This window comes from Euprymna scolopes, chromosome 44, assembly GCF_053919585.1.
Source record: "Euprymna scolopes isolate OS-2025 chromosome 44, ASM5391958v1, whole genome shotgun sequence".
NCBI lineage: Eukaryota > Metazoa > Mollusca > Cephalopoda > Sepiida > Sepiolidae > Euprymna > Euprymna scolopes.
The window spans coordinates 42,900,302-42,917,458 of NC_136525.1; the positions used below are offsets into that span (position 1 = coordinate 42,900,302).

General features: G+C 31.5%; 2 protein-coding genes across 9 annotated transcripts in view; one reads left to right on the forward strand and one right to left on the reverse strand.

Moving 5' to 3' along the window:
• Positions 1-17,157, forward strand: part of LOC145268819 (uncharacterized) — an 81,214-nt gene that overhangs the window by 49,301 nt on the left and 14,756 nt on the right. The gene's annotated exons all lie outside the window — the stretch shown is intronic.
• LOC145268816 (uncharacterized) overlaps positions 1-17,157 on the reverse strand; it is a 121,657-nt gene that overhangs the window by 13,325 nt on the left and 91,175 nt on the right. For all 8 annotated transcript variants that reach the window (XM_080124449.1, XM_080124453.1, XM_080124448.1 and 5 more), the window contains 4 exons: positions 13,629-14,239; positions 11,056-11,274; positions 8,518-8,574; positions 5,823-6,617 (listed from right to left, as the gene is read on the reverse strand). In XM_080124449.1, the coding sequence (XP_079980575.1) occupies positions 5,823-6,617; positions 8,518-8,574; positions 11,056-11,274; positions 13,629-14,239 (1,682 nt within the window). The remainder of the gene's footprint in view (positions 1-5,822; positions 6,618-8,517; positions 8,575-11,055; positions 11,275-13,628; positions 14,240-17,157) is intronic.

The window sequence follows — 17,157 nt, forward strand, 5'->3', positions numbered from 1 at the left end:
TGAAATTTTTCTCACTTTATAGCATAAAACTGAGGGAAAACCATAGTTTTCATTATGGGATGTGGCCCATTTTTTTTAGTTCCTGTAATGTATTTGTTTTTGCCTTTAATTTTTTTTTATTGTATATCCAACTAAAACTGGAAATCCAGGTTTTACTGGGACATAACTCGACAGGATGGCTTCGATATTCATCTAAATCAAAGATAAAATTCAATATTAAAAATTTTTTGCCTAAAACGTACCTTTCTAATTTATAATAATCGTGTGATTATAGATTTTATTAATATTTTAAACATTTGTCAATTAAATACGAACATTCGAACAGAAATCAACAGGAAAATAAAAAAAGGAAAAATAGGCAAAATTTTATTTTTTTGCTTTTACTTTGCAAATAAAGTATTGTAGACGTTAATAATTAAAAAAATAAAATATTTCTCATATATTACAAAAAACAAACAAACCCAAAAGCCCCTGCAATCCGTGTTACTGTTACTGAAATCAATATAACTATGAGAAAAATAAATTTATATTACAAAATAACAAAATCTAAACATAAACTAAAAGATAATCACCAAAGTTTTAAAATTTTATAAAGAAATTCATGAATAAAAATTTACAATGAAAAAAATCTAATATATAAAAAATTATATGCCTGCCTGTCTCTCCATATTTTCAAACCCTATCTCTCCTGAAAGTAAAAGTCGCAAAGTGGCACTAGTGACCTCAAATAATTGGATTTTTTTTATGGACCGTTCATTTATGAGTCTTTAGTCGGTTAAAATAGTTTTTAAGGGGTCAAAATTTAAAAAAATCGTTAAACTTTCTGTACATTTACCTTAGTTTATTTTTAATCAGTTTATACGCATGTCAAGTTGGTACAGTGGTAACGTCACTAGTTTTGAAGGTTACAGTTTTGCTTTCGATTTAGCATCTTAATACTTTTTTTTTTTACTTTTAAAATTACGACTCTATAATAATATATACAAAATCTGGACGATTCAAAATATCATATTTAGCGTATTTTACGACTTGGCAAAGTTAATAAAAAAATAATATGACTTACTCCTGTAATAAAAATGTTTCTTTTTAATATACAGTGACAAAATAGTTAGTGGTATTAACTTAATAATAACGTTCTCTGTTGACAGAAATTGTCTAACGATGGCGATTTTGCTAATTCTATTTGAGGTACAAGTACATTATTTGGAAAATAGGCACTAAAGTCAAGTGGCACCCATTGAACAATCAATTATTTTTTTAAATTGTTTTTTTTTTTTATTAGTTATTCAATTAATATTTTATATCAATGAGAAAAAAAACTTTTTTTTTTTTTTTTAAACAAAATGAAATATTGATATTATTTACAACTTCAAGGTGAATGAAATAAGAATTGTGTTTATATATAAAAAATAAATATTTTCCAATTATCTAAACTCTTCAGATTTCTAAAATGTAATTTTGCTCAAGTATATTTTGTTTAGTATTTGTAACATGAAATAAGAGGGAGGGGGTACACCTACATGAAATAAGAGGGAGGGGGTACACCTAAAAAATAAATTCCTCTCATATATTTAACAAAAACTGCTTTTAAAATATATTGAAAATTTCATGAAAATCTGACCATCAGTTGATTATTACTAGATTTATGAGACATGTCTACACTTTCGAAATTATCACTACATAGGAACGTCGTTTTAAGGTGTCAATAATGTAAACATGATTTTAGATTAGCATTTTCATTATTTTTGTATGCTTAAAACCATTTTTAAAAATTATTAGTTTATTTTAGGCTTCTTTTAAATGGTACAAAAGTTATTACATTATTAAATTATAGTTACATTACATATATAGGGGGAGGATAATTCTGTGGTACAGTCTGGAGGTACCTATTTTGCACTATCTCAAACCATTCAATATCTCACGTGGTAGATAACGATATAAAATCTTAATAAACAAACTATGTCCATTGAAAAAGTTAAAAATTGTAGCAACAGTCCAATAAAGCAGTGTGTCAAAATCGAACGTAAATCAACAAGGTGACGAGCAACAATAATCGTTATGGATTTTCGTAACACGAGTTGCTTTTATACAGCCCAGATACTCCTCATTTGCATGCGTGCGGTGAGAGTTTGTGAGACATTATAAAACAGTGGGCGCCATAAAACTGATTAAATTCTTTTGCATTTGGTAAATGTAATTTTTTTTCTGTTAACTACACTACACAATTGACAATTTGTTTTGTTTTTTTAGAATTGCCATCGTGTATGAATGAAAATTTAAAAGAAAATTTGGAATGAATAAACACTGCAATCTATAACAGAAATTTCACCTGTCTGTTTATGTATATATTTATGTATGTCTGATTAAAACTTGCGACCGAGGCGAACGATTTTCACAAGATCGGTATCGTTTTGAAGCTCGACCCTTCAGACGACAAATATTGAAAAATTGGCTAAAAACATTAATTTCTTCATCCTCAACTAGGCACTTTTCTACAGAGAGGGGTCACTTTTTTCGCTGATATTTTTGAAAGTCATCCCTTCTTTTTGATTGACTAGCCTTAATTTAAACCTTCGCTACTTCCAGTTTGGCGATGGGCACAACAGCAAAGATGTCACTTTTTCTTTTTTTCATGTTCTTTTCCTTCTTCGCGGTACGGGTTTGAGCCTTCCTGCCTACCATCATTTTTTTTTTTTTTTGTGCTCAACACCTCCAAACACCCGAGCAACGCCGGGCACCCAGGCTAGTTTAGAAATAAAAAACAAGAAAAATTGATAACAGTAATATTTTTGTTGTACAAATGTTTTCTTTTTAGTGTTGAAAGAATATAAAAGGAAAAAACACAAACAAGTAACCCATGATGATGGAAGTACAGTTTGTCTAAGGTGTGGATTCAAACATATCTTAATTCAAACGTATTAATAGAAAGTTACAGGCTTCCATACATATTTTTTTTATTAAACGGATGATTATAAACAGCAGTCAAGACTAACAATACTTATATTTACATTGACAAATTATAAAATCGCTTATGATTTTGTTATTTTACAATTGTTAATAATCACTTATTTTATATCAAAACTAGCGGGGAGTACCTGGAGTTGCCTGGGTCGAGGATATTGGCACAAGGATGAAGCGATGTTAAGAATGGCTTCCACGTGGTTAAAATAAAAAAAAGGAGTGGCCTTGTGACTAATTTTTTGTTTATTGTTAAGGGGAAATTTTAGAAAAAAAAAACCTCTTTAGGTCATGGCATTTCGAAGCTAAATGCTTCCCATCAGAAGAGAAGATGGGACAGAATTATCTAAAAAAAAAAAAAAACAAAAAAAAAACAACAACTGCATGTGTGTGTGTGTGTGTGTGTGTGTGTGCGTGCGTGTATTTATATATATATATATATATATATATATATATATATATATATATATAGGTCTCCAGTCTTATTTGTTACCATCTCAGCCACGTCCATATGCATAGAAAAAATTCAAAAATAATGTTAAACTCATAAATGTATATTTGTGCAAGCGTAGAGAAGCACTTTAAGTTGACTTACACCTGTCAAGCTCCAATTTTTTTAAATTGGAACCCTTAAGGCCAAATCCAATATCAAGTTTCAAGTGTGTAGACCAAAAATTAACTGAGTAGTTTGGTAGAGATTATTCCTCAGATACACAGACAAGGTCGCTTATAAAGTTGAGTTTTGTCTAGCTCTGACACTAATATTAAGAGCCTACTTTTTCTATTTAAAAATGACTAAAAGAAGGGGGGGGGCTTTGGCCCGGGCATAAAATACGCTTAAATATATTTTAATTTGTTTAGATTTCATTCGTGATTTCAAAAGTTAAAAAAAGTATTAAGGTGCCATCAGCTAGAATCGAAACCAAAACTGTAGCATTCAAAGCTGGTGACGTTACCACTGAACCAACATCACACGCATTAATGTGATTAAAAAGTTAAAAATTAAAAATAAACTAAGATGAATGTACAAAATGTTTAAAGATTTTTTCAATTTTGACCCATTTTTGACCCCTTAAAAATTATTTTAACTAAAAAATAAAAGAACCCCTTAAAAATTATTTTAACTGACTAAAGATCCATAAAAGAATGTCCCATAAAAAATCCAATCATTTGAGGCCCCTAGTGACACTCTGTGACTTTTTGTTTTGGAGGAGATACAGTTTGAAAATATGAAGACAGATTAACTGACCGACAGACATATAGACATTTATATATAGAACTAAAACAAACTTCTCACACTATTATTCTCCTTTTAGTTATTTCCACATTTTGACCGATATAACTTTAGACCTTTTTAAGTACAGCTGTTGTAAGTTTGGGAACCTTCGTCAAAATCAGCAATTTATGCAGAATTTTAAACTGGACCCTTTTTTTTAATTCATGAAAGTAGATTGTTCTTGTTCTATTAGCCATGATCGAGTATGGTTGGTTGTCTTTATTGTATTATAGCATATCAATCCGTTTTGGATTATTTAATTCTGAATTCAGTAATTTTGAAAAAAAAAAAAAAATTATGCTTCAAATTCTTTATATCTTCAAATATTTATTCATGGTGTTTGGTTTGGTTGTTTTGTTTTGCGCTATATCAATTTTTTTCCAGGTTATTGAACGCTGAATCCAGTAATTTTGAATAAAAGTTTTTATGCTTCAAGTTCTTTATCCATGGTGCTTAAGTTGTTTGTTTTGTAGAGGAAAAGTATTGATTTTGCCTATGACTTTGCAAAACATGATTGAGTTTTTTTTTGGGGGGGGGGGGCAAAACAAAAATAAACAGCAATAGCAAACAATGTAACATCAATGTCTGGTGCATTTTTAATTAGGAAGCTGGTATCTTCAGACAGCCTGATATGGTAATCTCAAATTATTCTTTTGGTATTTCATAGCTGTTAGGTTCATTTGTTTAAATGTATTTTTTAAATATGGTGCTTCTATATTATAATAATGAAAAATAATGAATTTCAAGTAAAACAAATGGTACCTATGTAATTGTCACGTTGCAAATAATAATGTATTCTGACATTACGGAAAATTATTAGCTAGAAAAATAATTATTAATGAAAAAGTTTTTGATAAAGTTTAAATGAGGAATAAAATTTGTCCGACAATTTGAATTATGCTCATTACGTACCGTAAGCAACAGAACTTGATTATCTCCCCTGTCAACTATTCTCTTCTTTTTAGTAACCCAGACAGGGATTTCGCTTAATTTAATGAGTTTCTTTTTTCATTAATAATTATTTTTCTACCTTATCGTTTTTCATAATTTTTGGATATGTTACTATTTGAGACCCAACAATTACGTAGCTACCATTTGTTCCACTTGAAATTCAATATTTTTTTTATTATTATAATATAGAAGCATCTGAAATATATTTGAAAGTCCTCAATAGAACTCTTAGTAATCCTCGTGAGCTTTACATGTGTCCGACAACACATGAAGTGATAACCCTTTGTTTAAATTTATTTAAAAAAAAAAAAAAAAAAAAAACGTTTAAAAGTTAGCAATGAAAATATCAAACAAGTAGATCATCTAATATATAATTTGGTTGAAAATAAAAAATATGACTTCACATGGTTTAAAGAGAGAGTGATAGCAAGCAGTCAGACCATTTGGAAGCACACAAGGGTATGGATGCCTAACAAGATGTGCAGACAAAATATAACTGAATCAACCAACACTGACGGATGTGCATCTACACCTGCTATTTTCATGAAACGGAGTATAAAAAAAAAAAAAAAAAAAAAAAAAAACTTGCAGACATTCGAAATTCATAATGTTAATGTGATAAGAGGAATGAACTTACCTGTGACATTGGGGCACTTTGGAGAGGAGGTGGGGGACGTATTCCCTTTGTGAGGTCAACTGAGGTCACTGACGACGATGGTATGGCAGGTCGTAACTGTGGTAATGAACTAGCATTCGCAATTGTACTCGACACAATCGGGGGTCGGATGGTTGGGTTTTGTGTCCCTGGCGTAGGCACAACTGTTACTAAAGAGCCTGGTCGGATATTCGGCGTGGATGTGAGAACGTATTGACACACACCAGGTCGTGCACCAGGCATGGCTTGCGTAACTGTAGGACTGATAATCTGCGTTCCAGCAGGAGTGCTTAACAAGAACGAAGTACCTGGTGGCACTTGCGCCTGTTGTTGCACGGGGGTAACCTGGCGTACTACATGCTGCGAGAGAATACCCGCAGAAGCAGCAGCAACTTGTACCAAGTTCTTATTGGTCGATTGACCATTTAACTGACTCTCATCATCACCTGTTAAGTCTATAACCTTCACAGATCCTGCTGTTCGAGTCGGGGCTTGCGGTGTGGATATGTGGCCAGGTAGTGGTTTAGCAAGTAAACTATGAGCAGGGGTGGTCGTCGTAGTTGTGGTGGCAGCAGTGGCCGTGGGTGAAGAAACGACAAAGAGTCCGGGTGAAGACTGATAGACAACGGCGGGGCTACTAGACACTTGGTTCAGGTTATTGGATCGGGAAGCATCAAGGAGACTTTTCACAGTTGGAGACTGAAACTTGCTTACTGGGGGGCTACTTATTTGATTGGTGATGGGTCCAGTTCGTGGCGGGTTCGTAGACGGAAGGACCTGGCGGAGGAGAAATAAAGAAAATATTACTCTTGTTTTTATTTTATAGTATATTTTGTAGTCAAACCTAGAGTATTTAAGCTCAATATGTATCAATTTATAATTCCAGAGCATTTATAAATGGACAATAGGGAAAAGTAGATCATAGTGACTAATCTTTTTTCCAGTAGATTCATTTTTTATTAGCATTTCTCCAGACAATTAAGATTTTCAAGCATATCTCGAATCTTCTAGAACAATAATACGTCAGAAAACGATTAATTAGAAATTTACATTAGAAAACATTTCTTAAATCAACCACAACCACATTTATATTCATTTTTTGGAAATGTTGTTAAAGAGCGACTCAGCGCTCAATCATAATCTAGAAAACGCCATTTTGTTAGTGCACTCGGCATGTACTGATAATCCTAGTAATTAATTGCATTCTTTCCGAACCCCACTGCAGTGTATTTGCCAGCATGTAAGCACATGCACAGTTTTCAGTAGGAGGCTTAACAATAATAATTGGTAGGTTACGAAATGTAGTGTTTACAATATGTTGTTATCACCTTTTCAAGTTTTAACAATTTAATGACAACTATTTAATGAAACCATTTAATGGCACTTAACGTATGCATTCACATTATTACAGTATATTATGGCTCGTGCAATATATGCGTTTATGTTATGGTACGTGACATGAATTATGTCTAAAAACATGTAATACGACGGTTCTAGGTTCAATCCTTGGCTACGGAGCGATGCTAGTCTAGTAGCACTGATGAGTTGTGATACAACGGAACAGGACTGTATGTCGATGACTACAAATATATAATATATATATGGTGATAGGAAAGCAACTCCCTATTATTAAGGGCTTGTAATTTATTACTGAAAAATGAATAATGTCAAGCTCAACAAATTATTGGAGTTTATACAATAGGACAACAAGAGTATGAAATGAATACACAAAACTATATATAGGGACGAACAAAAAAAAAAAAAAAAAAAAAAAAAAAAAAAAAACCCTAAATTTTTTGTTGCTTTACTTGATATATAATTTCAGGTAATTTTGATAAAATCATTCCCATCTTCAATCGATGACATTTTTCATTCTTTTTAATAACATCATGCTTGGCCCTAAATCATTTTTTCTTTCCTAACTCTAACGAGGAAAAATAAAGTTTAGAGACAGAGTGATTCTATAAAAATATTTCATGCCTGTCCAAAATTTCTTTATTTAAAAAAAAAAAAAAAAAAAAAAAAAAAAAATGTGTATGAGGGATCTGTGAGGGAAAGAAAATATTGTATTCCAAAAATCATGAAAATCGATGAAATAGTTTTAATTTTAAACAAGAAAATCAAATTTTTTGGCTTACTAAAGAGCGACAGTGTTGCAGTGGCATTTTAAAAACAGGCTGAAGGAACAATGGAGAAAACTCCCAATAATTTAAATTTGCAAGATTTTAGAAATCCATTCTTAAGATCATAAGATCCAAACGAGGTAAGTGTAATCAATCATTTTGACTAAATTGCAAATATGTACTGCCATTTTTAAACATGTCGGAGCGTAATTGTGACTGATTTTCTTTTTAATTTAAAACATTTCTAGCAAATCATGTACTGTATCATATTTTTGTAATTTTTTGACCTAGTATGAATTGCAACATAATTTGCAACATTCCCACCTGAAATGTGTTGGTTATAAAAAAAACAAAAAAAAAAAACAAACTAACTAAAACACCAAAAACTCAACTTATTATCAAAATGCGGAGAACCTATTATGGCTGGAATATGCATCCCTAAGATTTGACTTGTTAAAAAAAAAATATGGAATCATGTTTTGTCATGCTTGAGTGATTCTAAATATTGCAAAATATCTGTGAAGAATTTATCAAAACAAAAAGAAGAAAATTACCTTTGCATCGTCCACTTGCATGCTCACTTGAACACCCACATGTCGAGTGGAGTGTGTCTGAAACAGACAGAGAAGACAGTGAATTTGATGAAAAAAAAAAAAAAAATTTTTTTGAAAACAAAATTTACCTCCTTAGTTTTTACAGAAAAGGTTACTAGTTATAAAAACAGCAGAAAAAAAGGGTAAAACTGCAGTTTAATGGCTTGAACTTACTGCAATGAAAAATTGTCCATGTGATAAATATTGTTTCATCTTGCTAAATATTATTAAATGAGGAATCATTTTGAGTTAAAATCCATTTAGTTTCATGTTCATAATTATAAGATGAATATACTTAAAATGTGTACATATACTGAAATAATCACAAACTTCCGCTTGTATGAAGACTCCATTGTTTCTTTTCTGGCAATTCAGCATATGTACACATTTTTAGTGTGTTGTTTTTAAGGTTACATGTGTAATACTAAATAGATTTTAACCTGAAAGGGTTCATCATTTATGAATATTTAACAAAACGAAAAGACAAAAAAACAAAAAAAAGATAAAACAATTTTATCACCTGTACACAATTTTTTTTTATCACATTCTGTTTAGGACACTAAACTGCAGTTTTACTGAAATAAAAAGCAGAAATATTGGGTTTTGTCATGGCCACCGAGAGTAAGAAGGCCTGTTAACTGAAAAATGCCTGCAGACAATGGTAGGTAAGTTTTGTCAAAATGTCAGTACTATATGAGGGCCATTTGAAAAAGAGCAATAAAACATTTAAAAAGAAAAAGGAACCCAATTTGATTAATACTTACTGAACTTTATTCAATATAAAATATAAATATTATCTATGTAAAATTTAGGTAATTTTAAAGCAATATACAATTTAATACTGATAAAACTGAATTATGAATTTAGGGAACAAACAATTAAAGAAACATTAAACAAATATTTTTTGGCCTTTGGAACAAGATCACAGTGTAGTATCTGTTTTGATGCTACACTTCACCTTTTCTGTCCCCGGTCGGTGAAGGAGAAATCTTTCATGACTGAAATTATTTTTATTCTTATACAGAGTGCCCCTTATTGGGAAGCTGGATTTTCACCATAAGATTATATGTTGAAATATTTAAATAACTCTTAATTTATATACAGAAATTATATTTACAGTTTTGCTTTTCTGTTCTTCTATGTCCATTTTTTCCCCATGTTTTTCATCAAAATGTGTAGTGTATTTGTTGTTTCACAGGCCATCATCAGTGATCGCTCACTGGCAGTAACCTGTGGTGTTCCCTGGAGACCAAGTGACAACAAGTTTCCCCAAATTTCCAGTGTTCTCCACTTTTTGACCACTTATGCAGATGATTGCATGTTATCACAACAGCCGTTGTCACTGATTTCTCGTTGGCATCGGCCATTAGTGTTTCCTGGGGTTTGGGTGACAAAATGCCTCCCTAAGGTACCACATTTGAACTGCACGCTTTCAGCGGAGATTTGGTGAGTACTCTCCAACCTCAGTCTTTGCATCCTCCCTGACCCTTCACAACTAGTTGGTGTGGCGCCAGTCAATGTTATCTACAACAGTTTTTTATTATTATTACTATTATTATGATAATAATAATAAGGGTGCTTGTGTAGTGTACACACGTGTATTTTAAATAGTATTTCCAAGTTAAATTAAATTTTGAGTTTGTATTATTATACACACAGATTTGAAAAAGTTGTCAAAAAACAAATATATAACAAATAAATGTTATCAAAGGCAAGAGAAGTTACTTTTCTACCTAACTGGAGATGTTTTTAGTGTTTTTATTTCATGTAACATGTTTATTTTGTATAGTTTTTTAGAATCTGTGTATAGTAAAAGAAACTCAAAGTGTTCATTCGGTTCGAAAAACAGTGTTTACTGATGGATTTGAAAAATGCAAATGGCGGCATGCTTGCTGTTGCACACGGTAAGTTTGGGAAAACAAGTTTAAACAAAAAAGTTATACAAAATACTGTTAGAAACTCGCTCACTATGTTACCGTGACATAGGTGGACATATATTCGGTGGGTTTCTAACAGTATTTTGTATAATTTGTTTGAACTCATTTTCCCAAACTTACCAAGTTCAATAGCGAGCATGCCAACATTTTTCTTTTTAAAATATATCGATAAACATTGTATGATTTTCAAAGCGATTACACATTTTCAAGTGAGTAAAACCACTAAAAACCTTTCCGGATAGGTAGAACAGTAACTTATCTTTCCTTTGATAACATTTATTTGTTATATATAATTAACTCTTATCCTTGAGTGGCCTCCAGGCCTTGAAAAGAGGCAACTTTTTGGAAAAAAAAGAAAAAGAAAACTAATTATAATAGACAAGCATCATTAGCAAATTTGCTGTGGTGTATGCTATTCATCCAGAAGTCTAACTAAAACGCAGGCTTTGAACAATTAAAAAACCTTACAAAAGTAATGTCATTTTTTTTATTTGTTTACTTTTGCACAACGAAGAATTAAAAAAAAAATTTTTTTTTTTTTAAATGAAGAGGTATTGCATACCTTGAGAGCAGCAGCAGCAGCAGCAGCCATTTTTCGTTTTTCTGATTTTTGCAATATCACCGTCTGGTCGAGCATTTGTTTGTGTAACTCCTTTGCTCGTGTTTTCCACGTTTCGTTTGCCGCTTGTAAATCGTCAATTTTTTGTTGCAAACTGAGCAAATTTATTTCCGAAGCATTTAAAATTTTTTCCACTTCCCTTTTGACAATTTCAGACAATTCCTGAATTAAAGAAAAATTAAAAAGGTCAAATAATAATTTGCGGACAATTTGTGGAAAAATAAACAAACATTAAAAGAACAATAAATCAATCAATACAAAAAATATGTTCAGTTTTACCGATGACAAGATAGAACTTTGAAAAATATTCAAAATAAAGTTTAGTGTCAAGGTGTTCTTTCTCTTTGATTGGCTCGGATATCGAGTTAGTTGTACCTATTTACAATGCCTCCCCACCGGACAGAGTTAGACACCAGGGTCGTTTTTTAACGTGGAGAAAAGGAACAAAAATAAAAATTGTCTCAGTCATGAAGGATTTCTCCTCCACTGACAGAGAACAAGAAATTGAAGTGCAGCAGCTGAAGAACAGATCGAGTTAGTTGTAACTGGGACAGTTTCAAAGCAGTGTTGGACAATAAGGCAAGACATGATATGCCACCGATAACATCTAACGGAAAAGTGACCGTATTCTATGACAAATACATACAGGCGAGCAGATACATTGCATATTAATTGATGTAAGACAAGGCCATCAAGCTAAATATTGTAATATAGAACAAGCCTGAAAGAACTGTGCTCATTATTGATATCACAGTCCCAAATGATTTTGGCCTTAATAGAGCTGAACAGAAAAAGATAAAATATCAGGACCTACAAAATGATCTAAAAACGACATGGTCTCTGAAAGAAATAAACATTATACCAGTTGTGATAGGAGCAACTGGCTTAATAAAAAAGAATCTTCAGAAATACTTAGAAGCAATCTCTAGAAGACCAAGCTGTAACGAAATACAAATAGCAGCTATAAAGGGAACAGCATCTATTATTAAAGAGCCCTCGGATATAGATTTAAATCATAATAGAATCAAGTGTTAGCTCTAGGAGGGAGCCCTTTGATTTCTTAAAACTTACTGAAGTATAATAAAAAAAAAAAATTGAAAGCCGTTAAGTTTAGTTACAGGTTTGTCTATCTGAACTAGAGAAAACCTGAAATGGATTAGGGAGATTAAGTTCTTGGGAACTTACATGGAATCTTAAATATGACTGGTTTCCAATGATATGCATGAATAATGAAAATGTCCTTTTTTTTTATATATTAGGCCTACTCCAAGCTCACCTTCATTAGCTGCTTATCCCTGTCTCCATGGTGAGTTGATTAGATTTTTTTTTTTTTTTAATCATCCTTTTTGTTACATGAAGACTTAAATATTAAGCATTTAGTAAGTTCATTCAATGCGCATAATCTTCTGCCTTATTGTGTTTGTGTGATTAAAAGTTATTTTTAAAGATATAATTTGAAAAGGTTGACAAACTTCCAAGACAAACACACACAATATATATATATATATATATATATATATACCAGCAGGGTGCCTGGCATTACCCGGTCGTAAAATATGCTTAAATATGATATTTTGATTAATGCAGATTTCATATTTATTATTATTATATTGGACCCTATATATAGTAACGATTTAAAAAGTTAAAAAAAAAAAAAAAAAAGACTTGTACGTTACCACGGAGAATCGAAATCAAAACGATTTATTTTTTCCTCTGCCTATAATGACTGAGCTATGAAGACATGTTTGCTGTAAGGCTAAAAATTAAAACATGAACCAATAGCTATTACGTTACGCATGCATATTGGTAATGCCGTCATTTGTGGGCACCCTGTATATATATATATATATATATATATATATATATATATATATATATATATATATATATATATATATATCTACATCTACATCTACAGGATGCTTCCACAAAGTCTGGCTACATAATGTAGCCAGACTTTGTGGACACCCTGTATATGAAGTTCCATGTCTGTAGACCAAAAACTGGCAGAGAAGGCAAAATTTTTTAAACAAAAATATCTACGCATATATAAATATGCATGGAAAGAGTTTTGTGTTTACTATAAACTTATTAAGCAAATATAAATCATGTAGAATCTCTGCATGAATATAATTACAAGTAATAGTTAACTAAAGATGATCATCCCATCAGAAAACCGAAAAAACTAATGGAATTAATTAAAATGAATGTTTAAAAGAATATGCAAATTAGCTAGATCTTTTGCAGATGAATGCAATTCCACAAACCATACATAAAGTCATATTTTCTTTTTTAATAAATAGAAAAAAGGGTTTTTAATATATCAATACAGAAAAAAACAAAACAAAAAAACAGCTTTATAGGAGTATATATATATATATACATACATACATATAAGAAAGAGATTTATACACTTAATTATTCTATCTGTATATCTGACAATGGCAGATAAACCTGCTAGTCAGATTATCCAGAAGTGAAAAAAAAGTTTCAAATTTGAGAAAAATCCAACTTACTTTTTCTGTCATTTTAATAATCTTTTTATCGAGGTCTGTCGGCTTATCTGCATCATCATCGTCGTCATCATCAGTCGAGGCGATGTCTTCGGAAGGTTTCTCACTGAAATCGCTGTCCTTACTGGATTCTTCTAGCTCATCGACAAACGGGATCGAATCCAGCTTGATACCGATTCGAGATCCTAAGTTGCCTATCATATCGTCGAGCCGAGAGCGTTTTAGAGGCGCATTGTCTCCATCTTCGCCACTAATGTTGCCGTCAGAATCCGCAGGCCGTTTCCTTGTGACCTCCCCCTCGCTGTCGGCGCCACTGCAATCATCTGTGTTTTTTTGGGGAGAAGTTTTTGGAGAAGTGTCACTTTCAGGATGCTTGACAGATACCGGGGACGACTGCGGTGAAAGATCTGACTGCATAGGGGGGGATTTATTGTTTTTCTTCTTGTCAGACGCCCAATCATGGTTAGAAAGTAGAACAGGTGGTTCTTTATCACAAATATTATTGCTAATGTTTTTCGATTCCGTCGTTTCCTCCGAAGAATCAGCTTTAATCGCAGTTTTATTGTCACAGTTTTTTATTTCTTCACTTTTTATTGGAGACCACAATTTCGATTCTACAAGAATAAAAGAAAATATTTAAAGGAAATGTCAATACACATAACTAGATATAACTATACACTATACATATAACTAGATATCCCAAACAAAAATTTTATTTTAATTACATCAAAGATCTTTGCAGAACATAAACAATGGTAGCAAATCTGTTTACATCGCTTGATCAGCCACCAAATTATGACCATTCAAATTTTGTTAAAAATTTCAAAATTACCTGATTTGTATGCATGTGCATTATCAATCCAGAACAACGGTTATCCCTATAATAGATGAAGAGATCTGACATTAAGAGTCTCTGATTGAATACAAGTTTTACTATCAGATCATAGATTTAGCTACGAACACTTCAGTGCCATTAATCAGATAAAATTTAATCCTAAAAAGATTTTAACCACACTCATGATTATACATATAAAAATCATTCATTGAAATATTCATTTTCCTTTGTTTACAGGAATTTATCAATAACTGTCAAATTTACCAATTAATTTTTTGTGCTTTTTATTATTGGGTATGGAAAACATAAAACTATCAAACTAATCTCATGGAAAGGGTGGGGGTGGGGGTTATTTAGTTCTTTCCCACTGCAAGATCAGGGTCGGAAAGTGAGATCAAAAAGTCAGTGCCTTTGAGGAGAAGCACTCTGCAGGCCTGTCTGCATTTCCCGGCAAGGGCACCTCAGGTGATTAGCAATAAATTAACCATTTCTCAAAGAGAGAAGACAAAGCTTGGGAGGGTAGACATCCTAGAATTGCACAGAGTCAGCATTACACTGCAATTAACAGGAACCAGATCATTACAGGAATGCTCTGACCCTGTTGATTTTGGGGGCTGAGACTACAAATCCTTAGCTGGCTCCTATTCTATTCGCGGTTTTTAAATGCTGTCACAATGTATAAAAAAATAAATAAATAAAATTCACATTGCATTCATTGAAACACCTTAGTTATACAATCGCTTAGCTCACTATAGAAAAGGCCATGTTCAAAAACAAAATTTCATAATGTTTCATAACTAAACATGCAATTTCAGGCAGGTGAAAAAAAAAGCCTTAAATGCATTGTCATCTTGTAGTAAATGAAAATTAGAATAGCAGCAATAATTATTAAATCAAATAGGGACCCCTCCCACTCGGAAAATACCTGCCAAAATGATATGGTGTCCAATTGTTCATTGGAAAATTAGAAAATTACTATTTATGTGTATGTAACCTTTGGAATATCTGATTGGAAATAAGTTTTACAATCAAAAATATTTTTAGTTGCTAACACTACTCTTATTCATCCAAGAAAATTTCATTAAAGATTCTTATTGTCACGATTACTTACAAATTCTATAAAATAAATAAATTTTCACATTTCACATGTACGATGAAACTAACTATAACTTATTAATTTAAGATAAATTCATATTTCATTCACATGAATTATTTTACAGAAGCTATCCCAAATCCAAATTTTATTTTCATTACATAAAAAAAAACTTAATGCGGCCACATAGATCTTTGCATTGCAAAGCATAAACATTATCAAATCTATTTTGGTAGCTAAGTTAGTCATTTAATTATGACCGTGCAGAATTTATTGGAAATTAAAATATTTGCTGATTTGTGTGCTCTTCATCCAGAAACCAATTTTCCGTGCATAGCTGACAAATAAAAAAAAATCCTTACAAATGTATCATATCATTTTGCAATAAGTGAAATTATTTATTAAATCAAACTAGCCTAAACTTGAGTAAAATATGATTTCTTCTAAAATAAATAAAAATAAAATAAAAAATAATTATATATATATATATATATATATATATATATATATATATATATATATATATATATATATATATATATATATGATATGGAAGCACAATTTCTACTTACTCATATTTAACAGTTAATTTCAACAGTTAACACATTGAATCTTCTTAATATGATTAATATCATATTAGAGATTAAATTATTTCTTTTTAAACAGTGAATCAATTAAAAAAAAAACAAAAAAACCCTCAGATTCTGACCTTCTAAAAATAGATAAAAACACAATTTGATAATATTGAAAAAATTTCATTCATTATAAATTTTAAGTTGGACTTTTTGTAAAAAACAATTAAAATCCACAATATTAATGAGTAACCCCCCTCCCCAATGCCTTTTTTAAAATGGGATTTTATTTATATGCATAGAGATATACAATATCATGCAAACTGTGTTGCAGTGCGCAATGTAACCAAACCAACTAAGTCTCCTCTTTAAAAGCACTTGGTTTTCAAGAAGGATGATCCTGCATCATGTTCAGATCTGTGCATTGGAGACAAAATGGTGCAAGTACACCTACAGATTTCGGCAGAGGCAACATATTTAAAACACTATCAACCTTTTCTGCATTTCTCATTGGCCGGAGACCACTATAGATACAAAAATGAAAGACAGCGAGAAAAACACAAATAGCCAAGTTACGGTGATTTGTTCAGAATTTTGGCTAATTAGAAAAACTAAAATGGAATTCTTTTCAAATGTAACCCAATCCTAGAACTAAGAAATATTTTAGCACATATTTTGTGTTTAGTATATAGGAAAAATATCCAGGAAGCAAATGTAGATTCTCTCAATGTTTAGTATGACAAATCAAATTTATTGGCAAAAATTAACACAGTGTAACTGTGATATCATAGAGTGCCACTCCTAAGGAGTATTAGGAAGTGATTCAGAAAAAAACAAAAAACAAAACAATAAAACCATAACACTGGTTAGAAATGCTTCACCAAGGTGTACAAAGGCTGTCAGATGAATATTGAAAGTAGGATGGGTGATCAGCTGGGTGTGGCCAAAAGGGCGAGTCATTTTCCACTTAGACAAAAGACTTGAATTTCCGATTTTGAAGTCAATATATTTCAAAGTTTTATGTTAGTTTGC